At 41.6% G+C, this 26286-nt stretch overlaps 1 protein-coding gene across 3 annotated transcripts; it reads left to right on the top strand.

Annotated features, from left to right (window-relative positions):
• The first annotated feature begins 245 nt into the window (after window positions 1-245).
• On the top strand, window positions 246-26286 carry CANX (calnexin). Of its 3 annotated transcripts, none has more exons than XM_083592151.1 (15): window positions 246-475; window positions 8106-8297; window positions 10091-10164; window positions 10948-11006; window positions 12046-12187; window positions 12798-12879; window positions 13682-13874; window positions 14148-14337; window positions 16275-16388; window positions 18855-19011; window positions 19878-20093; window positions 21522-21641; window positions 21750-21876; window positions 22042-22154; window positions 23339-26286. In XM_083592151.1, the coding sequence occupies exons 2-15, from the start codon at window positions 8109-8111 to the stop codon at window positions 23390-23392; spliced, it is 1830 nt and encodes a 609-aa protein (XP_083448277.1). In that variant the 5' UTR covers window positions 246-475; window positions 8106-8108; the 3' UTR covers window positions 23393-26286. The 3 variants fall into 3 exon arrangements, with proteins under 3 accessions (XP_083448277.1, XP_083448276.1, XP_083448278.1); XM_083592150.1 differs by lacking the exon at window positions 246-475 and adding an exon at window positions 896-1014; XM_083592152.1 differs by lacking the exon at window positions 246-475 and adding an exon at window positions 7495-7626.

Genomic DNA, 26286 nt, shown 5'->3' with positions numbered 1-26286 from the left:
GACTACATTCTGCCCCGAACGCAAAAAGCGCTTCCCTCTAAGCAAGCCCGCTGTCTCTTTAAAGAATGAATCGGGATCCGATTTACGCTAAATACCCGCCTTCCCCGCCTCTGCCGCCCAATCCGCGGGGTCTTCGTGCCGAGACGGGGGAGCCAATGGGGACGCTCCACGAAGGGCAGCGCCGTAGGGACGTGGCTGAAGGCGAAAGCCTCGGTAAGTGACATGCCCTCCCGGCCAATCGGATCCAGGCGTGAATCCAAGGGCGGGAAGTTAGTACCCGCCGGAATCAATGGGGTAGGGAAGCACCCGAGCGTCGGAGGCGGAGCTCGGGCTGGGAAGAGAGGCGGCGGAGTGGGTGGGCGACTGGCGGCGCCGACTCTCTTTCTCTCTCTCACTCACTCTCCTGAGGGGCACGTGACAGGAGCCGCTGGGGCTACTACAACCGAGTGCTTCGGCGGGTGGGGTGCGCCGAGAGGTGAGCGTTCCAGTCTGTCCCCCCCCCCTCAAAAAATGAAACCATCCCTCGAATCCGACAGGGTGGAATAGAAAAAGCCTTTTGGTGGGCAGCCCCTCACTCGCCCGCGGAGAGAATGCCGGGACTCTGGAGGGGGGCACGTTGACCCCAGGGAGGGCGGTGAGGGGTGGGTTGTACCATTGCATGTAGGGGGGGAGTAGGCCGTGGGGCTTAAAAGAGGGGAGATGAGAGTGACGGGGGAGGGGGCCAGTAAGGCCTAAAGTGTCTGGCCAGGTTGTGGGGTGGGTATTGATGCGGGGGGTCCGCAAGGTCTGGGCGGTTGAGTCTTTTTTTGGGGGGGGCAAGGGCCCGCCAGGAGCAGCCAGGCCTGGCCTGCTGGGGTTTTCTATCTTTTTTTTTGGGGGGGGGGTGCAGAGGAAGGAGAGTTGTCGCAGACGCACCGCGAGTGGGGAAGTCGGGCCTTCCCCGTTAGGTCATGCTGTGGCAACGCCATGAGACCTGCTCGCGAGTAGCACATGCGCGGTATGACTAATCACTTGGTAGGTCTGCGCGGTCATGCTTTGGAGTTTTTTTTGGGGGGGCGCCTCCTCCGACTGGGCTGGGGACACGGGGCGTCGAAGGAGCCCACAGTTTCTCACGTCGCGTATTCTTGAATATCAGAAAAGGAAGAAGGGAGAAATGTGGCGGTTGTGGGAGAGGCCTCACCGCAGGAACCCTCCCTGCCCCCTGTTGGGTTTAAAGAGTATGCGTGACTTTGTGACTTATTTTGTGGCGCTTTTTCACATGAGGAAAGAACATGGGGCATGGGAGTGGATTTGGCACAGGCCAGTTTAATAAAATGGAGTATAAGTCATGTATGGTGACGTTTGAATGGATTGATGACTTGGGAACGGTTTTGCACATTTTGTTGCTGCATATTTTCTAGTGGACATTCTCAAAACTAGAATTTAAGCTATTTTAGTGCTGAACTACTTATGCAGAGTACCAGGGCTCCCAGGACACATATTCTGGAAATAATTGTGTGGGCAGGGAAATGTGCAACATAAAATAATTGAAGTTAAAATGAAGTCTAAAAACCGTCTTGTACTTAATATAGATTACTGGCAACAGTTGCGTGAATGTGATTATATATTTTTTTTTACTGGAATTGGGTAGTCAAAGAAGATAAGGGCAAAAGTCCTGTCTGGTGTGAAGAAGGAAGTGATAATTTTGCAATGTGCCATGTGAAAGCAGAAAGAGGACAAAGGTGAACTGCAAAGGGAGGGTAAGGAATGCTCTAAACTATAGAGGCCTTGAACTTCAAATGGATAACATGCACATGAAAGTTATCAGGTTGCTTTAGTGTAGTAACTTATTGCAGTTCATACAATACTAAGGGGGGAAGTATTGGGGTATTATATTGGCACAAGTAGCAACAATTGCTTATGTTGCAGTTATGTTGAACTGAAAATGACAGAAATTTCCTATATATGTTAAGAGAGTTTTAGGTGTTGCCTTAAACACGATTCACTGCCTTTATTTGGTATGGAGTTAAGTTAACTGGTGGGTGTGGTGTCCTAAAATAACTAAAAGCTGATTTGTATGTAAAGGGACATACAGTGCGTGAGTCTGACTCCATTGCCTTCCTACATTGCTGCCCCACTGTTCACACTCAAACTAATTTTCCCTTCTTGCCCTCGCTCTCAGGAGACATCAAGGGGCAGCTGCTATTGGCACCCTTCTAATCTTCTGTGATGTAGTTCTAAGGGCTGCCGCTCTCCTTCAAGACTGGTGCTGCAGGCTCCAAAGCTGGAAGGAAGAACAGTAGCTTGGAATTTGCATTTTGGAGGCCCTCTGTGGCACCTCAAGCATGAAGCCCCATCTTAAAATAGATTATGTGTATCTCTCCCCCCCTTTTTTAAAAGAAACTCAGATATATAAGCTCTGTGCCAAATGGCTTCCTAAACCAGGTTTACAGTCGCCAAAATGCAATGCGTAGTTGCCATTTTTGTGCCAGACAGAAATAATTTTTCAATATGACTTTTTGGTTCCTGAAATTTATTCTGAATGTGAAGATAAAATACAATGGATAGAATTGTACAGGATGCATTGCTAGTGTGTAAAAAGAGTCCTGATCCAACGATCCCCAGGTATGCACCTCCAGATCATGGAGATCCTGAGGCAACTTAGTCACAAGTGGCCAATAGTCAGGTGCAAAATGTACCTGGCGAATGGTGAATTTCGAATGCTGGCCACAAATACAGCTGAACTGTACCTCCCTTAACAACTGTTTATTGTTATTTATGGAGGCTCGGGTCACAGTTAGTGAACCATGGATTTAAAATATTGATGACTTGCTAGTTCAGTGGAGTGCAAACTTGAATGAAATCTCTCCCTGCTAGTCAGCCTAGTTTGATCTAAGAAATACACTTAATGTGGAACCTAATATCCTCTGTAACCCTGGGAAAGGGGTTAGGCATTATTAGTACAGTGGTACCTAAGTACTTAATTCTTTCCGGAGGTCCATTCTTGACCTGAAGCACCACTTTAGCTAATGGGGCCTCCTGCTGCCCCTGCACCGCCAGAGCACAATTTCTGTTCTCATCCTGAAGCAAAGTTCTTAACCTGAGGTACTATTTCTGGGTTAGCGGAGTATGTAACCTGAAGCGTATGTAACCCGAGGTAACACTGTACTGGGTAAAATCTGGCCTGTAAAACAATTTTACGACTCACTACTGCTGCACCAAATTTAAATAAAGGTGAGAGTTACATGAGAGAATTTATATGGGTTTAATAATAATAATGTCAGAAGTGTTCTCATTTTTTTCACTAGGACTAGGGCAGACGAGGCAATAGCCCCTTGATATTTTATTTATTAAATTTGTATACCACTCTCCATCCGTAAATCTCGGGGAGGTTCACAGCATAAAATAGTTGAGTAGAAACCATGCATTTTGACCATTGTATGTTGGAAAACCTGGTTCAGAAATAAAGACTAAAAAACTACCCCCCCATGAAATACTGTATTAAACTGTATATTTGGGGGGGGGGGAATGTGATTTTGTATGTCGGCTTGCATTTAGAATAGAAAAATTTAGATTTGAAGAAGATAAATTTGTCCAGCTGTTTTCCTTCTGCCTCCTGGTTTCATATTATGCCAAAGTACTTTATGCTGCTCTATTTTATCACACTGTTCTCAGCACAGAACCTCCCAGTGTGTTACTAACTTCACATTCTATTTCTGTGAGCGGTAATACACACATTCAGATACCAACAACTGTACTCTCTTCAGTAGCTGTGAACTGTTTCAGCTAAACCTGAAAAGGCACTACATGGTAGCTCATAACTTGTTACAAATCTCATTTGTAATGTATTTGCAAACATGCAGCTTTTCTCAAAAGAACAGATAAAACAATCTGCAAACACTTTCCCATGTACTCTTAATAACCTTTAACAATTAGTGCTTGGTGTGCACAACATAATAGTATTTGCTTTAATTACTTCAAGACAAGTTATAGAAGATATATAGAAAAGGGGCAACTTGGATGTTAAATATTCATGTGTGTATTTTAAAAACTTCCAGTGTTTGCCAAGTTATAAGGAGATTTTAAAAAGTCAAGAATTCTTCTTGGAAACTCGATCCTCTAAAAGGTCTCATAAGAATTGGTTTATTCCCCCCCCCCCTTGCAACAGCCAGCCATGTGCCTATGGCATACTTAGAATCAGAACATGAAGACTACCCCTTTCCTATTTATCCTCAGCGTTGGATATTCAGAGGCATATTGATTCCGAAGAGAAAGGTTCTATCACTCAAATTAAAACTGTCAGTTACCTCTAGTTCTGTAGGAGCTACACATACCCCGATCCACTTTGTAGTTGGTACCCTAAATTAAATGCTAAAAGCAAATTAACCTGCTTGCTGTGTAGGCCTTGGTTCTTTTTGCTTATAAGGCTATTTTTCTAATGGCAGAAGGACAGAAGTGTTGGTTACCACTTGAGCTGACTAATTTGCTTTTCTTCTGCAGGCGACAAATGCTCATCACAGTAGAAACAATCTGTTTACAAAGCAGAATTTGCTGGAAAGCCAAATTAATCAGCAGGACTGTCGTAGATAGGAAAACAAACACTTGGTAGTAATATCCACAAATCAGAATATGAAGGGAGTGTAGCAGAATACATTTAAAAGACAGAAATCTCCAGGTTTTCCTGTATTCAGTTTCAGCTGAGGTGTTGACTAAGCATCACTGTCCTGTAGATGTACTTGAGCTAAGTACTTGTATTCTGGAAGCAAATGTGCATCTCAGCTATCCATTTCTGGATGTTTTCCCCCCTCCATATAAGACATAGTCTGAGTGAATAGGCAACAAAAGTTGTACATCCCTAGGATTATATCACCTCTACAATTTGGCTTGCTCTGTGCTAGAATGTTGGGGTCATGTCCAAGTTTTGACTGCAAGACCTAAGAAAGACCCAGACTTCCATAGTACTAAGGTCTTGGATTTTGTGTATTACAGCTTTCTCTGTAGCAGAATTCTCACTAATGTGGGAGTAGGCTAAACATTTTGGGATAAGACTGTGTCCCAAGCATCTTTGTATTTATTATAGAAACAAAAATGTTGTCATTCCAGTGAACCGGTCTGCAAGCATATGTCTGTAGCTTCCTTTGCGCTTGATTTTGGACCCCTTAGGAAGTACTGGAATCCCACCCCCTTTTCAGCTGAGACCTGTGGGTATAGGGTGGTATACAAATTTAATTTAATAATAGGCTCTGGAAACAGTTTAGAACACTAGAAATCTTAACAAATGTATGATATAAGATACATGAGAGTGCATGGCAGTCTCTTCTGTTCCCTGGCACTTGGTGAAATGATCAACATCCAGGCTGTTCCCTCCAGAATGTGGAGTTGGAAGGAGCTGTTTGTTGCTGGACATGGACTGGCTAATGGGAAAGATGCCAACCCCCGTGTCTTACCATATCACTTCCAAATTGGGGCTGAGTGCAAAAATGTTTCATTTTAAAATCTTCTAATATATGGTGGTCTAATAAATGTGCACCAAATACAGTCATACCTCGGGTTACAGCCACTTCAGGTTGCGGACCGCCAAAACCTGGAAGTACCGGAACAGGTTACTTCCGGGTTTCAGCGGTCACGCATGCGCAGAAGCGCTAAATTGCGCTTTGCGCAGAAGTGCCGAATTGCAACCCGCGCACGCGCAGATGTGGGTTGCGAATGCTGCGGGTTGCGAATGTGCATCCCGCACGGATCACGTTCGCAACCCGAGCGTCCACTGTACTAGCTTCCTTGTTTTTTCAGAAATAACCATGTAGGGGTGAACTTCAAAGCTCTGGTTTTGGGGGGGAGAGGTGTACTAATGTCCCATTCTCTCCTATGTATGATATTTGTCATGCTTTTAAATGACCCTCTTTTCTAGAATCCTAGAGATATGACTGAAGAATTAGTTTATATCCCATCTTTCCTCCAAGGAGGTCAAAGTAGTGCTCATGGTTCTTCCCCCAACTTATTTTATGCTCACACAACCCCATGAGGTAGAAGTTGGACTGAAAGGCTGTGCCTGTTCGAGGTCACCCACTGAATTTCATGGCTGAGGGGGGATTTGAATACTCATCTCCCAGAATGAATCCAGCGCTCTTTGCACCACACTGGCAATGTGCAATCCTTTTTATATTCCAAAAAGCCCTTCTAGGTGATACATGCAGACGTATGCTGTAAACATTTGTCTTGCTTAGTGGTTTTATTTAGTAAAAGGCTACTTTTCATAGTTCTTGTAATGCAGGGGTAGTGAATTAGTTGGCCTGATTTGGCTCACCAAGCCATTTTCAAAAGACATCAGCCTATGCCGAAGTAGACTGGTGGTGGTATGTTCAGTGGTAGCTTCAGCTATGGTGGTGTAGAACAATCTGCCACCATGACGAACAATCGGGAACCCTCTGGGAACAGGAAGAGGCACTCTGATCTATTCCAGTGTTTCACTAGTACTCTGGTATACTCCTTCCTTTTTTCTGAGCACTCCAAACTGCTCTCAATGGTAGCAGGCTGTTCTGCGCCACCACAGGGAAGCTGGAGGAAGAGAGACTCACCACTGCTCTGCTATCTGTGCTTTTCACCATAACTGCTATTGGTACTCTCAGTAGAGCAAGGGAGCATGATGGAAACAAGTGCTGGGGCAATTCCTTTCAGCTATTGATGTTGCTAGTGCGGCAATGTGTATTGTATATATGGGAGTGTGTAGGTGGGTGTCTGCTTTCAGTTTGGCCATGTGTACCTGGCTTGCGGTGGTCCACTGAGGTTGGCCATCATTGAATAATGCCTTTGGACAAAAAAAGAAACTAGTCACCCCTGAAGGTTGGAAAGAAATATTTATGTAGCAGTAGGCAGAGATTTTCATTGGCCCAGAGGTAAGACCATCTGACCAGTGTCTCCCTCTGTCTCTGCTCCCAGAATATCAATGACAATATGACAATAATAGCATGAAAACAAAACATGAAAAGGAGACAAGACGGAACTTTGTATAAAATGCAGATTTGCTCATAAGACTGGAACAGCCATCAAAAGCTTTTTTTTTTTAAAAGTCTTTCAGTTATGAAACTTAGAGAAATTGATATGCTTGTTTCTAGTATGGCGTTCTTGCTGCTAGTTCTGACTCATTCATGCTGCATTAGCTTTTGCAAGCCTCTCTACAAGTTTTACTTGTTTGGTTGTGATAAATCTCTTCATTATTTGAAGTGAAGGGATGGGGAGGAGCTCCTGTAGTAGTATTAAAAGGAACCAGGAAGTTGCGTCTCCATGGAACCAGCACTGATACTTTACCTTTTTCCTCCTCCTTTGCTTGTCTATGTCAATATTACACGCCAGAAGTAACCATTTCATACTGGAAGCGTGTGTTTTCAGCATGGGAGCTTGAGCTAGTGAAGAGGCCAGTCAGGAGTTAGAACATGGCAAGGCGGAGTTCCTGAGTGATCTTCAAAGCCAAATAAGGAAGGGGGTGGTTGCTATGGGGACTGCTTCCTGTTTCCTCTTGGGTGGGGGTTCTGTGTGCTGTCCCATGGCAACAGCCCCTTACTTGGGCGGGGTGTGTGTGTGTTGTTTGGATACAGTAGCCTCTCCTTCCTGATATTTGTGGTCCACCCTTGGGACACCTGATGTCTCAGAGTATGTGCAGAGTGCCTTTTCATTTTCATGCCCTAAATTGCTGCCAGTTGGGGCTGTTTAATAATCCTGTTTTAGTTTTATTTTACTGGGTGCCACCTTACAAAAAACATTTAGCAGGGCAATGAATGACTAATTTTTTTAAAAAAGTCTTTTCAAAGCTCTACTGTTCAATTTTTAAGCCTTAAAAAAATGATAGGCAGAACGGCTAAATTACAAAACAACACAGGATTTTACCAGGTATCCCACAGGGGAGTAATCGCTTAAGAGAACTGGGGACTCATAAAGGTTGAAAACCACAGGTCTACACCATTAAATAGCATTTTTGTGCATGTATTGGCTGGGACCTAGTGATGAACAGAGAACCATTTTGGTAGCATATGCCTAATAGTGTGCATATATGTTGATTTATGTTGATTAGCCCTTTCCTTTGCTGGTAGGCGTAGTGATATTTCATGCTCATTTTTTACCCTTATGCATAGACCATGAAGCAGAAGTGGTTGCTGTGTGCAGCATTGCTGTTAGCTGGAGCCTCTGCTATCCTGGCACATGAAACTCACGATCACGATCATGATGACGACGACGTAATAGATATTGAAGATGACCTTGATGATGGCGTTGAAGAGGTAGAAGAGTTGAAGCATGAAGTGAGCACTCCACCCCCACTCCCTAAGGTTTGTTTAAATACTTAATTCAAGTGTAGATCTCCAGATGGAAATTATTAGCAAGTTCCTTCATTCTGATGATTGGACCAGGTCTGCAGCTTTCTAGCTATAATTCTAATTTTAACCGGCCCATTATCTGAGTGGGGTGCACTCTTCCAAGTTGTTGCTTTCCTTTGGCTGCTAGAACTTGCTTCTTGAAAAGATGTGGAAAATTCCTGCATCCCAACTTAAGTTGCTGCACTGTCCAGAGAGGCTTCTCCTGTTGTTTAAAGCTTTGTGCTGTTTGCATGGGTGTAGTGTAAAGAAAGCCCATGTGGTGCTATCATATGTTTTGGACTGCATCTCCCAACAGCCCCAGCCAAAATAGCCAAAGGTAAGGCATGATGGGAGTTGTAGTCTGCTGTATCTGGCAGGCGCTACATTGACTGCTGTGGTGTTAGTAAATAGGGATGCTTGGGGAACTTATTCTTCTGAGTTCTAGTTTGAACTGATCCATTCAATGTCTTCTGGATGACTGTGTGGTTCAGAAGATAGTTTTCCTTGTGTGATGTAGTTGTTGGGCCTAAAAACAAACCAGACTGCATGGAAAAATGCATATATGCTTAGAAATGCTTATTTAGTGAGAACACATTCAAAAACATCTGTTTAAATCTGGTTCTGTGCAGATTAATGTGGAAATTGGACAGAGCAGGCTTTGTCGACATGTGAATGTGATACAGATGATATCAGTGGGAAAGTAGTATCATGTACATTGGAATTAGCTATGCTTGGAAACAGTAATACAACTATATTAGCAGTTTATGTCGCCATCATAGAACTATACCAAAACATTATAGCAATGCAACATAGCTTTGTGCTGTACAGTGGTACCTCTAGTTGCGGACATGATCCGTTCTGGGGTGCCATTCGCACCCCGAATAGTCTGTAACTAGAGCGGCGCTTCTGCACATGCACAAAGTGCACAAAACACTTCTGCATGTGCGCGCGCGGCGAAACCCGGGTTTGCCGCGTTTGCAAGCTGAAAAGATGCAACATGAACCTAACACAACACGAGGTATGACTGTATGCCTAGCTCTCTTTCATGTTTGCCTTCTGGGCTCCTAGATCTTTAAGGCAGAAGGAACATGAAAATTGAGCCATGGGTTGCGTTCATCATAGTGCTGAAGAGAACATTTCATCAGCACATGGATTTATCCTCCCACATGCCCCCTAAATTCCACCAAAACTCCAGAGCAGATTTGAGGATGGTGCAAGGGGAGAGGGACACCCCCTTGTGGTAGTTCTAATATTTCATTCACTACTATCCTATGAATTGCTAGTGTAGTGCTACACTACACCCTAAGGTTGGAATCTTCAATAAGAAGTAATGTAAAGCAATGAGTTCAGATTTCTAAACCATTATTTGTAGTGTTTTTTCCAGTGAAGAGCTGTTTCAGTAATTCAGTGGAATAGTTTGGGATATTCAGTGGAATAGTTTGGGATATTAACATACAAACTATGGGCAGTATCCAATATGTTCCATTAGCACAAGGACTTTTGCCCATGCCACAGAACTTCTCCTGCCTCTCCTTTTCCCCAACCCCAAATCTGTTCAGGAGGTTACCCCAGCTCTGAAGAGCCGATTTGGAGAGGGAAGGGAAGTTTTATTGCACTAACGGAAATACTTGTGCTGTCAGAACAAGTGCATTGTGTACCCAAAAGCATATTTGTCAATTCTACTTGATCACAAATGATATAAATTGGTTTATAATATTGTTCAAGATATCACTTACCAAGGTATATCGGACATCTTTCTCAATCAGGTTACCTATAAGGCCCCAGTCCCAACAGGAGACGTTTATTTTGCCGAGAACTTCGATAAAGGAACTTTAGAAGGGTAAGTTTAAGCCCAAGAGGTGTTAGTAGATTTACAGAGAGATGTTTCTGTTGTGTGCATTAAAAGCATTTATATCCCTTTTGCCTCAGTATGAGTAATTCAGTGGGGCTCACATAACAAAAAAGCAATTCTAAACAAAGTCAAAGCAAAATGTACACACGTACTTGGCAGCAACCAATAATCACAGTGCACTACCATGCAAATACATGGTAAAAGATTAAGAAGCGGGTCTTCAGATGCATGTGGGGATTAAAAGCAGGTCCTGGGTCTGAATAGGTTGAAGATGTGTGTCTTAGGGCATGGCATTTCAAAGCCTAGGTGTTGAAACAGAAGGCCCTGCCTTACATCTCTGCCGAAGTATATCTTAGTTATAGTGCACCAATCACAGAGCCAGCAGTTTGTTAGCAGTGAGCCATTCAGTTGCAAGTTCTTAGACTTAAATATTTCAAATGATGGACATGTGGTAATATGCATATTTATTGAATTTGTTGCAAGACATACTAATTCACTAAATTATGTAATTACAGAAGATAAAAAGGTGTTTAAACACATTTAAGCTATGCAACGCTCTCATATCTGGTGCCTCAGTTTGCTTGTCCTCCTTTACCCTTCTTTCCCCCCTTCTCCTTTTTTGCTATGTTTTTTAGATTGTAAACCTGAGGGCAGGGACTGGCTTGCTTGTTAATGATCGCTTGTTAGCCACTCTGGGAACTTTTTTGGCTGAAGAGTGGGGGGGAAATGCTTTAAATAAAAAACAAAAAAACAACTGTTTTTAAATTTTAGGTGGGTTCTATCTAAAGCTAAGAAGGATGATATAGATGATGAAATAGCCAAATACGATGGTGAGTATAATGCTTTGCTTGGTATTTACTGTATGCAATGACTGGGGTTAGTAGTGAAGCACAACTACTTTAACTGGCCCAGCCTCCTCCCAGTACTGGATGGTATTTTTGTTTAGAACTGTTTTATTTGTTTTTATAACAATTGTTTATATTGTTATCATATGCCATGGGACCTTATGGTGAAGGGTGGGTAATAGATCTTAATCTCAGGGTTGTGGGTTCGAGTCCCACGTTGGGAGAAAAATTCCTGCAGTGCAGGGGGTTCGACTAGATGATCTTTGTGGTCCCTTCCATCTCTACAATTCTAAGATTCAAATGTGACTAAATCTCAATTAAACCTTTGTCTTGCTGTGGCACTAGTGGCCTAGTTCTCACAGAGATGATAAACCTACATCTGGAATGTGATTGCATGCATCCCGATAAAAAAATAAAATAAAAATATTTTCCACATAGAAACCATCTAGCCTTATTCCTAAAATGTTTTTTTCTGTGGAAGAAATAGGTTTTTTGTATGGAAGAACACTCAGTCAAATGAGCCCCCACTTGCAAAACTGTACAGATCTGATACAGATTGACTGCATCAGTGAGATCTGGGCCAGAGTCCTGGGAGAGCATTTAAACATTTCTGTGAACTATTCAGCAATACTCATGTGAAAAACACACGGCATAAAGCTGGCATTTATAACACTTGGCACATACCTGATTCTAACAATTTCATTTTCATGTGTATAGAATCTTGTTTATTGTTAGGTTGCAGTTAGGCAGTGTTGTGGATGAGTGGCTCTCCTGAGCAAAGTTCCTTGTGTGTTGTGGAAGGTTGTATTTTCTCATAAAGTAGAGCTGTAGTTTATTGCAGTCAGTGGTAGCTGGATTGTGCGCATGGGTTCTAAAAATGGTAGATATTTTGTGCAATGAAATTTTGGCTGCTTATGTAAATATGGTGAGTAGAAATGACATGGTGTGTGTGTGTGTGGTTTCTTATGAATGGAGTATTAAAACAGCAATGGGCTTCCTGATGTGTTGTCCTGTTTCTTAATAGGCAAATGGGAAGTGCAGGAAATGAAGGATACTAAACTACCAGGGGATAAAGGACTTGTGCTGGTTTCTCGAGCTAAGCATCATGCAATCTCTGCCAAACTCACCAAACCCTTTGTCTTCGACACCAAACCCCTCATTGTACAGTAAGTGATCCTTTTTATTTTCTATCTAGCAGTGAATGGGTGTGTACACTGAGCAGTTAAGTTCAGTGGAAATGCACGCACTCACTGTATTGTATATAGGCCTATAAGGACTGAGCTCTGTGGAAGCAGGTTCTGCCAGTTCACAGCAAAATCCGATGATTCTGTACAATGGATAGAAACTGCCATGGGCTTTTTTTCACAACCAAAGTCAAAATGTCTTGCCTTTGTCACAATCTGGAATATAAGCTTGCTTCACTTGTAATGTTCAAACCATGGTTTGGCAGATGGGGACTTGCTTCGGATTTCCACTCTAGATCTGTCTTTCATTTGGTGCTTTGGGCAAACCAGTATGTGCTGTGATACATGAATTGGTAAAATTATGATTTGTTGCAAGCCAGAATTGAAAAACACGGCTTAAAAGTGGGGTTCCATTTCTGAATTGAGTCGCACCAAAGAAAGAATTGAAGCATATGAGGTGAGACGAGGAAAATGCCGTCTCAGTTGTGAAAGGAGGATGTGGTTGTTGTTTGAAATGAGTCATTGTCTTCAGGAAAAAATGAGGTGGGTTTTCTTTTGAAAATGAGAGTATTATTTTATATTCCAAACTTAGGTATGAAGTCAACTTCCAGAATGGAATTGAGTGTGGTGGTGCTTATGTAAAGCTGCTTTCGAAAACTCGTGAGCTGAACCTGGTAAGTGATGTGCGGACTGTTTTCCAGTTTCATTCATATAGCTGTTGCATTCTGAGTTTTAGCTCCTAATGTGTGTTGGGCTGTATCCACAACTATGTTTACTGTGCACTTACTGCATTTCCAGTGCTGAGTTATGATTTTTATCCAAAATACATATCCTGTACTTTGTTATAAAATACTACTATTTGATGCATTGTTTCTCCAACCAGCTTCAGACTGTTTGGAATCCTTAAGTCATTCCTAATTTGTCTGTAGTTAAGGTGTGCACACCTTTCTTTGCATAGAGTAAATGCATCTCCACCTTCCCACCCTCAGTGTCTCCTGGTGTGTACACAAACAGAGAACCTGACAGTAATGGTCTACCAAGTATGTGTTTGTGGTCTACCAAGTATGTGTTTGCTGAAAAATTATTAATTCCTTGCCTTTTGGATTACTCTAGATGGCACATTTCATACATCTCATATGCTAATACCATATGCTAATACCATGAAAAATGCCCTTGAATCGGTAGCATGAATTTCGCTTTTTGACTAAGCACCCATGACTTATAAGTTGGTCGGTGCAGTGTTAACAGCAGTTTTTGAAACTTCAGGTTCCTGAATTGCATTATTAATACTCCTAACAAGGAAAGCCTTATTTTTTTGACTTTTACAATTTTGGTTGAAGTAAGTCTGCTTATACAGAGGTTATTGATTTCTAGATTTGTAGAATCAAAGTGTTCATAAGATGTAGCTTAGGAGCTTGTCCTGAAAGTTAACGTATGCTGTGTGTTTGAAGCTTGGGCCATATTTATATTTTTAAGGATCAATTCCATGACAAGACTCCCTATACCATTATGTTTGGCCCCGACAAATGTGGAGAAGACTATAAATTGCACTTCATCTTCCGGCACAAGAGCCCCAAAACGGGCATGTATGAGGAGAAGCATGCAAAGCGTCCTGATGCTGATTTGAAGAATTACTTTACTGATAAGAAGACTCATCTTTATACACTGGGTAAAGTAACCACATAATGGATTTCTACGTGAAAGTCTAGTGCAGACGGCTTTTATGGAATGTGGGAGAGGCTGTTTGCAACAATGGAATGTATTGTAAAGCAGGAAGTGAAGAGTTTTTTATTTCCTGTGTAAGAAACCTTTAATGATAGAACAACTTCCTGCAGGAGAAGAGTAGACTATAAAGCAGGGAAATGGACCTTCTTGAACCTATATTTTTATAGGTTCTTTTCAAAAGTATTCAAGTTAACTTTATTTTCCTTGGTCATCCTAGTTCTGAACCCAGACAACAGCTTTGAAATCCTGGTTGATCAAACTGTTGTAAACAGTGGGAATCTTCTTTCTGATATGACCCCTGCCGTGAATCCGCCACGAGAGATAGAGGACCCAAATGACCAGAAGCCAGAGGATTGGGATGAGAGAGCTAAGATTCCAGACCCAGATGCTGTTAAACCAGATGATTGGTGAGTAGCTGTTGAAATTTAAGGAACCTTGGGAGAGGCTTGCTACGACAGCTTTTTCTGAGAGTGGCATGAAAAGAAGCATAAAGGGAAGTAACTGGAGTGTAGTTTTTCTAGCGTATTCTCTGGTTTTCTAGGTAATCCTTAATTACATTCCCATATATCTGCGTGAGCACTGGGCAGAGATTTGATTGTGGTTGAACCTCAGGAAGGTTAGAAATGGGCTGAGGGGAGTTGGTCTGACTATTGTTCTGCAGATTCAGTCACAAATCAGCTGAAGTCTGTGTCTTTTCTGCAGTCTGTGCTGTTTGAAAGGCCTTGAGCTAGCTGCTGCTGATCCCCCTGCTTTTCTGGCTCAGGGGATGCCAGCATGTAGCCCAACTTAGCACCTGAGAGGGGGATGATTGGAAGCAGTTGCTAGAGACTGGAAGAACCAGGTTTATGGCACCACATTTTACCTCTCATGTAACACTGCTATGCTTTCGCTTGCTGATGACATAACTTGGAAGGGAGTTTTCAGCACTTTTGCAAGGCCAATTCTTCTGTGTTGCTTCCCAATCCTTAGCAAAGTGAGAGTGATAGTAACAAAAACATAGCAGTAAGTCCAACTGCCAGCCTGTTAACTTGTTCATGAGCTTGTTTGGCCTGGCTTGGTCCCAGTGGATCAGTCCCTTTTTTTTTCTTTTTTTTTTTTTTTTTTTGGTGAAGAGGTGAAAACTTTAGTCACAGGTTTTTTGGAACCTCCTTGATTTTTGCCTACTTTTCTGAGGAGGGAAAGGTGGCGGGTGGCAACTAATAGGTTTTTCTTTCTTCTGATGAACAAAAGAGGAAGGAGGGTGACTGTGAATTGTACTTGACCCTGAATGTGGGTGTTGGATGCAAGTTGGAAAGACACACCAAAACTCATGGCTCTGAACAGTCAATTAATTAATTAAAGCATGTCCTGGTTGCATTTTGCTTTGCATTTTATGTTATCTAAGCTTCTTGGGACGCTAGAGGCGCTGTGGTCTAAACCACTGAGCCTAGGGCTTGCCGATCAGAAGGTCGGCGGTTTGAATCCCTGCGACAGGGTGAGCTCCCATTGCTCGATCCCAGCTCCTGCCAACCTAGCAGTTCGAAAGCACGTCAAACTGCAAGTAGATAAATAGGTACCGCTCTGGCAGGCAGGTAAATGGCATTTCTGTGCACTGCTCTGGTTTCGCCAGAAGCGGCTTAGTCATGCTGGCCACATGATCGGGGGGGGGGGGAGTCTGCGGACAAACGCCGGCTCCGTCGGCCAGTAAAGCGAGATGAGCACCGCAACCCCAGAGTCGTTTGTGATTGGACTTAACGGTCAGGGGTCCTTTACCTTTACCTTTTTAAAGAGCTCCTTAGCCTCAGGCCAGGAGAGCCAGTATGATCTCTTTTCCCTGTCAGTAGATGGCGGTGGCTGGTTCTTCAGGCACACCCTCTCCTGGCTTGCTAGCTACAGACAACTGGAGACCTGAGGAACAAGTTGAGAGTGGGGACAAAATGGAGGACAACTGGTGTTCTCTAGTAGCAAGGCCTTATTTTGTTAACCATACTTCTCATGCTCTGTCAGAGTGCTCCAAATAGCTTATGATACCCTAAAAAAAATAATGATAAAGTAACATCACAATTATTACAATTGTAAAAGGTATAACTTGCAAATGAAAGACTAAACAGAAGGCAAACCAAAGCTTGCCTAAAGAAGTCTTTATGCCCCTTATCTTGTTACCAGCTGTGGTCATGCAGGTGGGTCTCTCCAGCTGACCACAAGAGATGGGCAGGATCAAAGATACCCTTCTTTTAAATTGTTGGGGACAGTAAGGTGATTCACTCATTGAGTTGCACCCAGAAATGACCTAGAAGGTCCTAACATCTACAGGCCTGGAGCAACATGCTCCCTGAAAGTGTTAATGGTTTCTTCCATCTTTTAGGGATGAGGATGCTCCTGCTAAGATTCCAGATGAGGATGCTGTGAAGCCAGAAGGTTGGCTAGATGATGAACCAGAATATGTTGCTGATCCTGATGCAGAGAAACCAGAAGATTGGTAAGTTAACACTGATTCCACTTTGCAATGTCTTCAAACTAAAATAGTAACTCTGCTGGTGATCCTTAAAATAGGGGGTTTTTTTGTGAGCATTTCAGTAACCACAACTAATATTTCCAGATGTGTGGTACTTAAACTTCTGTTCTGTTTTGTGTTTAATATGTCTACTTGGCATCTAGTTGTATGTATGGAACATAGCCTGATATACTTCAATGTATTCTGTGTGTTTAGGCTCATTTTTTTCACTGATTGAAAAACACAATTCTGTTACTGGTCTAAGACAGACACTTGGCTTGTTTGCCACTTTCAAAAGCAGGTGAGAGCTATTGCCTTAATGTGCTGCTATGGGCTTTCTGGAAAGCTGCTGCTTAGTTCAGCGTTCCCCAAACTGCTGCCCAGCAGCTCTTCTGAACTACAGGGGAAGGCTGGATTGCATGAACCCTTGGTCTGTACCCATTCTTTGACTGAAATGAAATGGGGTAATGGTCATAGTGAACTTGATCATTGAAATATGGCACTTGAAAGACCATACCTACTGGCTCAGATAGTCAGCAAACAAGCAGGTTGGTGTTTGTCATTTTGTATGATGACATACATGGGAGTTGCTGTGTCACTCTCATATTATATATGATCACTCCTGGAGGACATGATGTGTAGTTAGTTCAAGCCCATCTAGTCATGGTTACAGTTGGAACTCTTTTAGATGAGCAGCACAAAGAAAACAGAATGAGGAGTTCAGGAGTATGGATCTGAATTAATATTTAATTATAGTTGACTTGTGACTTCTTGCCCTGACTGGCCGAAGCCAGAAGTTCTTGGATTTGTTTCTTAAAAGACTTTCTTTCAAATGCACAAGTTGATGCAATCAAAGTCTATTGTTCAATCAAAGCTGGAGGTTGCATAACAGCTTTAAGACTTTGCCTGATGAAGAGATTGCTCTAAGCAGCTGTTGATAAGATTAATCAAGAAAGAAAGATAACTGTGAATGGATTTACAGATAGTGTGATCAGCATTGTGTTCCTCACACAAAGAAAGGTGCAAGCAAGTTGTGAAATTTCATGTATTCCCAAATTTTATATTAGCTAGGGTGAGAGAAAACTCAGATATAAGAGGAATTTAGTAGTTGAGGAAAACCTATAAGCTTTGTAACATTACTTGTATCTCACCAGCTTAGAGGCATTGTTAGTGGATGGTTTGCTAGACCGGATGGGTGGAATATATATATGTTTAGAGGTGGCAGTGGTGTTGGAATTGGGCATTTGGTTACCTGATGCAGCCAGTGAGGCAGAGTGAGACACATGACTTGCCTGTTGTTGAGTGGTAACTTGGGGGTAGGAGTTTACATGTCCTTACTGGTGGATGTTATACGAGAGGTAGTGAGTGTTGGCTGAATACAGCCTTCTGCCTGAATTTACTGGCTGCATGTAAAGGCAAAAATTACTCTAGGTTGCTCATTTGATACATTGGTGGTGGGAGATGCTAACCTGCAGGTAGATCTAGTCAGAGTAACTCTGAAAGTGTTGTAGTCCCAGTCAAGTTCTTGCTGTAACTTATTTCTGCAGTAGCTCCCAGATCTGGGAAATTAATGGCCTGTTCTGGATTGAGTCTGACTCCTTCTTGAAAGAGTAGGTTCATAGCCTGGGAATGCTACTTGAGTCGTCTCTCTAATTGGAGGCCCAAGTAGCTTTAGTGGCAAGGAGTAGATTGTTGGCTACAGTCATTCGTGGTTTGGGATAGCCTCGCCACAGTCTTGCATGCTCTGGCAGCCACCTATCTCAACTACTCTAATGTGCTGTTTCTAGGGCTATCCTTGATGAACGCTTTCTGGAAATTGCAGCTAGTGCCAGAATGCTGAGTTGGTGAAATCTGATGGAGCACCTCTTTGCATACCAGCCTGCTTGGGCATTGAGTTCAGCGTAGGAGGCTTTACTTTCCATTCCCTCAATGGTTGAGCCTTCTTGAGGGTTGTTCCCTGCCTTTAGGACTCATTCCCTGGAGGCACAGTTGGCTGTCTAGTTGACGTGTTCCCATTGTCATGGGAAAAGATTTCTGTTCACCCAAGCTTTACAGTGGATTTGATTAGCTTGCTCTGGATCAGAGGTGTTTGTTGCTGTTCCAGTTTAATATGCTTATGTTGTGCTTTTTAATGAACATAGGTTTTCACTTCTGTGTTTTCATTTTATTAAACAGTGTAGATTGGCAAAAGGTGGTCTTTAAATAGTGGAAATAAGCTAAATTACGCATTTTCTGAATTGTTGACACAAGTTGATTGTAAAATGAATTTGCTTAAATTTTGAATTTATTTGATTATGCTAAGGTAAGGAATTCTAGCATAATTGGTGTAATCATTTTGATTTTCAACACTGATAATTATTTCTAGATCAAAATTTCTACCATAGGTCAGAGACCTTTTAAATTTCTTGTTAAAAAGTAAATGGAGTCCTAAAACAGTGTTACCTTTTTCAGGGATGAAGATATGGATGGAGAGTGGGAGGCACCTCAGATTGCAAATCCCAAATGTGAATCTGCCCCTGGTTGTGGTGCTTGGCAACGTCCCACAATTGACAATCCCAACTATAAAGGCAAATGGAAAGCACCCATGATCGATAACCCTAACTACCAGGTAAATTATCTAGTATTACAAATTATATTTCATACTCATATTTCAGGGTACATTCTTTGTATTCTGCTACTTTTTTCAGCTATTTAAGACTAAACTATGATCTGCTTAACACATAACACAGAGTCATGGTTTGTTTAGCCAGAGTTAATTTCTGAATCTAGCACATCAACAAACCACAGTGTGCAGTGGTTTATCGGCTAATAAAATATAGCATTTTAAAACTATGGTTTGGTGTTTTGTCCAAACCAAAGAGCCTCACTTACCCATGGATTGTTTGGCTATGCCACACAAAAAACTTGCCAAGATACAGGGGCATAAGGCAAAGAGCAATTGAAAATCATTTTGGCTAAACAAGCTTGGGGTATCATTATGTGCAAATACAGCCGTTACATGTCGTAGTCTAAGAGCAGGATAGAATTAAAATACTTCCAACAATGTTTTACTGGTGTGTGCCTGAATTTTCCAGGAAAGGAAGCTAAGTGGGTTAAAAAACAACAAAACACACATACATACACAGAGTCCTCATTTGAATTTAGACCTGTATCTATCTCCATATAAGAGAGTTTCTATCTACAGGATCTAGGCAGTGGTCTTTCACAACTCTGCTTCCTGGAGATGTGAAAAGCTGAACCTGGGATTTTCTCCAGACACAGCATGCGCTCTGTCATTGCTCTGTGGACAGACAGAAGTGGGGAAAATAGCAAAACAAGAAACAAAGGGAAATAACAGTACATTGTATATATAGATGTTCAACAAGATTGTGAATATGAGCCAAGAATAAAATGAAGTATTCTAATCTGTTCAGGAATCTCTGAAGGGTCATTAAAATGAATTCTTGTGTTATAATTGTTCTGTTTCTTCATCAGGGCATCTGGAAGCCAAGAAAGATTCCAAACCCAGATTTCTTTGAAGACTTGGAACCTTTCAAGATGACCCCCTTTGCTGCTCTTGGGCTTGAGTTATGGTCTATGACCTCTGACATATTATTTGATAATTTCATCATCTGTACAGATCGGGCAGTGGCAGATGACTGGGGTAATGATGGATGGGGTCTGAAGAAGGCAGCTGATGGCGCTGCTGAGGTGAGAAATAAAAGCTTTGTTTCTGACAACAGCCAGGATAACAGACTAGAATCCAAATGTTATTATTTAATTAAATTTGTATACTGCTCTATACCCACAGGTTTCAGGATAAAATTGGAATATAAAACCACAAAATACATAATCGAAATAAAAACAAGGACAACCCAATAACCCCTCCAACACATTTTAAAAGGGCATAGGATGTCAACCAACCAAAGGCTTGGTTAAAGAGAAACGTTTTTGCCTGGCGTCTAAAGGTGTATAATGAAGGTGCCAGGTGAACCTCCCTGGGGAGAGCATTCCACAGACGCGGAGCCCGTTCTCGTGTTGCCACCCTCCAGACCTCTTGTGGAGGAGGCACATGAAGAAGGGCCTCAGAATATGATCTCAGGGTCTGAGTATGGAAAGAGGTGGTCATTGATGTATTATGGTCGTGAGCCGCTTTAAGGCTTTATAGGTCAAAACAAGCACGTTGAATTGGGCCCAGAAGCTAATGGGTAGCCAGTGCAGTCGGACCAGGATCGGTGTAATATGCTCACACCGTCTTACTTCGGTGAGCAACCTGGCTGCTGAATTCTGCACTAGTAGAAGTTTCCAAACTGTTTTCAGAGGCAGCCCTACGTATAATGCATTGCAGTAATCTAACACTGAGATTACCAGAGCATAGACAACAGTAGTTGGGCTATCCCTGTCCAGTTTAGCTGGACCCCCAAGCCAAAGCTGATGGAAGGCAGTCTGCACCACTGAGGCCACTTGAGCCTCAAGTTACATCAAAGGATCCAGGAGTACCTCCAAACTATAAACCTGCTCCTTCAGAGGAAGTGTAACGCCATCAAGAACAGGTGATCTCCCACCCATCCGGTCTAGGGAACAACCTACTAAGACTGCCTCAGTCTTACCTAGATTGAGTTGCAGTTTGTTGGTTCTCATCTGGGCCATTATCAAGGCAAGACACCGGTCCAGTACTTCCACTGCCTCACCTGTAGATATAAAGGAGAAATAGAGCTGAGTGTCATCAGCATACTGCTGACAATGTACTCCGAACCTCTTTCTGTTCTTTGGTCATTAACAGATTTGTATGTCTTTTTTGAGTTAATAAACACACAGATCCCACTTTACAAATGTTCCCTATGCGAAAATTCATATCGAAACATGAGGAATTAGTATCCAAACCTTGCTATGCACACTGCAGATTCAGTCATTTGAATGGAGAGCATTTTTTTCTTATTTGTTTACCTGTGGCTGAAGAATGGGGAGGTGTGATTGGACAGATCACATAGCTTCTTTTATGGGTTTTCCTGGACTTTTTGGCTTGGAGGGGGGACAAAATTCCATGGTTGGGTGATTGTTAGATCTCTTGGGCAGCTATATTGCCTCATAATCACTGCTAAGTACAGAGAACGTCATAGATTTTGATTTGTCTTCCAGCCCGGTGTTGTGGGTCAGATGATGGCAGCTGCTGAAGAGCGTCCCTGGCTTTGGGTAGTCTACATCCTTACTGTGGCTTTGCCTGTGTTTCTTGTTGTCCTCTTCTGCTGCTCTGGAAAGGTGTGTGCTTTGGAAACAACTGGTTTCAAAAGTATGTTGAGTAGGATTGGAATAGTCAGTGAATAGTCTCTGAGAAACTTACTTGTGGAATTCCTACAACTGTTTCAGAAACAGCCAAGTGCTGCAGAGTACAAAAAAACTGATGCTCCTCAGCCAGATGTAAATGAGGAAGAGAAAGTGGAGGAAAAAGACAAGGGAGAAGCAGAAGCAGAAGAAATACATGAAGAAAAGCCAGGTAAGCAAAGTTGATGATATTCACTAGTCCCAAAATCACTAAAGCTTTATCCTTATAAAGTTACAGATTTTAAAATGTGAAGCTTAATGTTGAATTGGAGAGTAGGCAGCAAAAAACACAAGTATCCTGTAAATAATAGTAATAAAACCTTTTTACACACTTCAGAAGAAAAGCAGAGAGGTGATGGTGATGCAGGAAGTGCTAGTCAAGAGGAGGAGGAAGAAGAGGAGGAGGAGGAAGAAGACGAAGATGAAGAAGATAGCAAACCTATTACAGAGGTAAGGGGTTTTTTTAATTGCAAAGTTGCACTAGAGCAAGCCTGGAGGTGGTAACCTGTTTATAAGAGCAGCCAGCAATGCAGTGCTTCCTAAATATGAATTGCAACCTCAGTTGATGGGATCATTTCACTTCATAACCTGTGGAATCAGTTTTGTGAATTCTGAAAAGCCAGTGTAACCTTCAAATAAATTTTGAAAAACTTGTGCAAACGGGATAAACACAGTTCTGTTGATATGAGTATTGTATTTTAAATAAGTGGATCCTAGTCCAGGGTTGAAGAATTCATGGCCCTCTAGATTGTTGTTGGACTCAACACCCATCAGCCGCTGGTGGAGGAAGAGGAGTGGGGGGGGAGCGCACCGCCCCTGGCAGCGTGATACCATTGGGGTGCCATTGCGGCTGCCCTCCTGCCTGTGCTGGGTGCCACGCCCCTGCAGGCAGCGTGACCTGCCCCCAGGATGCGCATCATACCCCTTGGGCGTGCCAGCCCCGCCCCCACTTGCTCTCTGCCCCCCGGTGCCGGAGCATGAAGCTCCGCCACTGCCATCAGCCCCAATGGTCATAGGAGCTGTAGTCCATCAATATCTAGAGGGCCACAGATTCTGCATCCTTTATCTAGTGCAACTTTCTCACTAGTACAGGAAATCCAGCACTACAGCGTCAAAAAGAAAGAAAGATGGAGAACCACTAATTTAAGGTGATCAGACAACTTTCTTCTATGGCTGCTTTCTGTTGGATAATCCACTATCATAGACATTATGCCAACCAATCACAGCTGCTCACTATTTTTTTTCGGGGGAAGGCATTACAGTTCAATTGAAGAACATAAGCTTTAAATGTTTTTCTTTTTCTTGGTTCTAATGTATTTATGTGAAAGTGTTGTCTGTATGTCTGTTGGAATGTCCTGGGCAAGATAAAAGGAACTGACAAATTCAATAAATAATAATAGATGACCATCTAACCTGTTTGAAAAAACCTCAAACCAAGAATCTAGTACCTTTTAAGATGGGCTTTTCCACTGTTGAACAGTTCGTATCTTCCAGACGTTCTTCCACATGTTTTGTTCAAATCCCAGTGAATAACTTCAAAGATACTTTCTCGTTGCTTTCTAAAGCTAAGAGGAAATTGAACACAGGAAGTAACTTCATATTTATGTAAGAGTTGTGTTCTTTTACCTTTACAGGAGGAAGAAACTGTGAGTAGATCCCCCAGAAACAGAAAACCAAGAAGAGATTGAAATATCCTAAAAACTTGATCTGATTAATTTTCCCCAACATGGTTTTGGGAGAGGACCTTGGATACCTTTTGCTGAAACTCAAATAAAAAAAAAAAACCAACCTCAGACTTCACCATCCACAGGTTCCTGTCAAATGCTCTCCAGTGTAAATGAGTGTTAGCAGTAAAATATTCGCAATTGTGTTTTTAAATAGAGTATTCCTGTAGAAAAAGAATGCATTTAACACAACCCAGCTAAGAATTTCTGGAATGTTACAATAACTAACATTTTTTTGTTTTGAAAAATTTTGTTTTTGAATAGAATGATAGAATTGCCAGTCTCAAAACCTTGGCTCAACTTAATGTATTAATCTATCAATGGAAATGAACAGCAAACCTTAGAAAATTGCTTGGTATACAATTTTTATATGTTTATTTTTTCTTATTTTTCTTTTTTCTTTTACCAAAATGAACATACTTATACATCACAGTTCCCTTAGTTTGATCATGTCAAAGTATGCTGGTCAGTTATGTTAAAACTTGTACTTCAGTCAGATAGGAGAGAGAGAGCTCAAATCCATTTCAAGAAACTATTATCAAGTGCTTAAATAACTTTCCTTCTTATTGGAGGAAGGGCACAATGAGGCCATGAAATACATATATTGGTCATGGGTACTGCCCAGTGAAAACAGTATTCATAATCAACTTGAATTTGAGAGTAAGTTCTGGTTTAGGTTACTAAGACTGAGACTGGATTTAGCCCTTGGAATTCTTTTCAGTATAGAATTTATTTTCATGGTGTTTGGTTTTTTTTATTTTGTTTTTGTTCTTTTTTAAACAATTCCCCCCCTCCGATGGTTTTAAAACTAATTCCTCCTGTTCTAGCTTCTGCTGCTGCTATGCAGTTTGTTCAGAATGCAGCTTAGCTGCTATAGAATGCATATGCTCAGTTCATTAAATCTGTTTGTGATGTGTGTTTTTAATCTCAAAGGTAGAACTACTTTCTGGGGTCCAAACACTGTGGATAGTACAGTGTTGCTAACATTCTCATTATTGCCATTGTATGTACATTCATGCGCAGAGATGAAGCAAAGGCAAGCCAATCTAAAGATTTGCACCAAAAGCAGATGTCAGTATTTTGCGGCTAAGGAAGGAGCATGTGAAAGCTTCCTGGGTATATGTACCATTTTGAGACTCAATCTGCTCTTCATGTATCAAACTATATTGTTAATGTAGGGGGTTCCAATTCCAGCTGAATAAATTTTTTAAAAATGTGTTGCATTTTGTATCTAGCAATTGTAATCCCTTTTTTGTGGAATACACACTCTGCCTCTAAAGATAAAATGTAATCCTGTGCTGTTGTATTGGAAGACTAGGGGGTTGGGAAGAAAGTAAATAAGCTTGTGGGCAAAACTACTGTATGTGCACTGAACAGAAACACTCCAGATTTTTATGTGTGGATAAGAGGTTATCAAAGTCACAGAGGTTTTGCTTCTTTAAGGTATGATTTTCACATTCAAATTTCCATATATGCTTTTCAGGTATGCTTCCTGGCACCTGGTTTGTTTGTTTTTCCACAATAGTGTTGCTGTTCTCATTGGAGGCTACAAAGTTCACAGGCTTAATTAACTCTTTCTAGTTGTTTAGGCAGCTGATAAAAAGAAATTGCTTCCATAGCTGCCTCTTCTGTCTTTCCCCCCTCACATGGTAGACTTGCAGTGCCCCATTCAACACCTCAGTTTGTGCTAATTGTAACATACTTTATTTAATGCTGTGTGTCATGTGAACAATCTTAAGTTATTCTTTATTTCTGGTGTGTTCCTCTTTCTCCAGACTGTGAGGGAAGCTTTCTGATGAAAGTCATAAGGCAATCCTTAATTTGAAGCTAAAAGTAATATATTTTTGGCATTTGTAGGACCTCTTCAGAATATGCCTGTATGCATCTTTTGGCTTTTTTTATATCAGTGAAATTTGCAAAGCGCTACATCATTTTTATCAATTGTTTTAAATGTACTACTTAAAGACTTTGAGCCTGGTGTGTAATTGTGAACCCATATTAAGAAATATTCCACACGAGAGGGTTGCCCCATCAACAATTTCAGATTAAAGCATGAATTTGCATATTATGGAGTAAGTTGAAGTTTCCAAATAATTTGAGGTTCTTATTCTATCTGACTTGAAGATGATTATTTTTGTTTGTTTGAAGACAACATTCAGCTGTAGGAAATCTTTTATTGCCAACACAGATGAATTTATAGTGGGGAAGAAGCTGAATCCTAAAACTGCATTGGTACCTTGATAAGACTTTTAAAGGAAAAGGTTCCCTTTCAAAGAGGATGACTTCAACGTTAATGGGATGTTAGACTACCTATTTGGCTTTTTATTTTATGTAAAAGATAAAACTGCATTCAAGCAATTTCAGATCTATCTGTATTAGTGTGTTGAGTAAAAGGTAGATGATTTTAAGCAAGGTAATGCTATAGAATGAAAAAGTGGTTTTTCATAGGATATTTACACTGCAAACTTGCTTAAATTTTAAAATGCTGATGTTAAAATCCACTGAGATGTGGATGTTACAGATGCCTGGAGTCTTGTGCAATTAGCCATGAATGGGGAAAGGTATCTTGGATCTTCAGTGCTTGGTTCCACTTAATCTGTGGCAGTAAATATGGTGCTAGACTAATTTCTTGGCACCTTGCTGCCTTCTCTTCACTATAGTTTTCTAAATGCCAGTATTGCCTCCATAAAAGTTTCAGATGCAAACCCCTTAAGTGTTGGTAAACAAGACTGTGACTTTCTTTAAAAAGTCCTGACTGTTATTAAAAAATCTAAAGATGCGGTATGCATATAAATATATTGGTTAAGTTATAAACAAATGTAAGCTTGCTCTGATTAATAAAGAAACTTAAATCACCA

Source organism: Podarcis filfolensis (genome assembly GCF_964270895.1).
Source record: "Podarcis filfolensis genome assembly, chromosome: 2".
Classification (NCBI taxonomy): domain Eukaryota; kingdom Metazoa; phylum Chordata; class Lepidosauria; order Squamata; family Lacertidae; genus Podarcis; species Podarcis filfolensis.
This window is presented reverse-complemented; position numbering and strand designations above follow the sequence as displayed.

Coding starts and splice junctions, on each gene's coding strand:
- CANX (XM_083592150.1), top strand. CDS start 991: ATGCGCGGTATGACTAATCACTTG. Junction 10,165..10,947: donor GATAAAGGAACTTTAGAAGG/GTAAGTTTAAGC, acceptor TTTAAATTTTAG/GTGGGTTCTATCTAAAGCTA. Junction 13,875..14,147: donor GACTCATCTTTATACACTGG/GTAAAGTAACCA, acceptor TGGTCATCCTAG/TTCTGAACCCAGACAACAGC.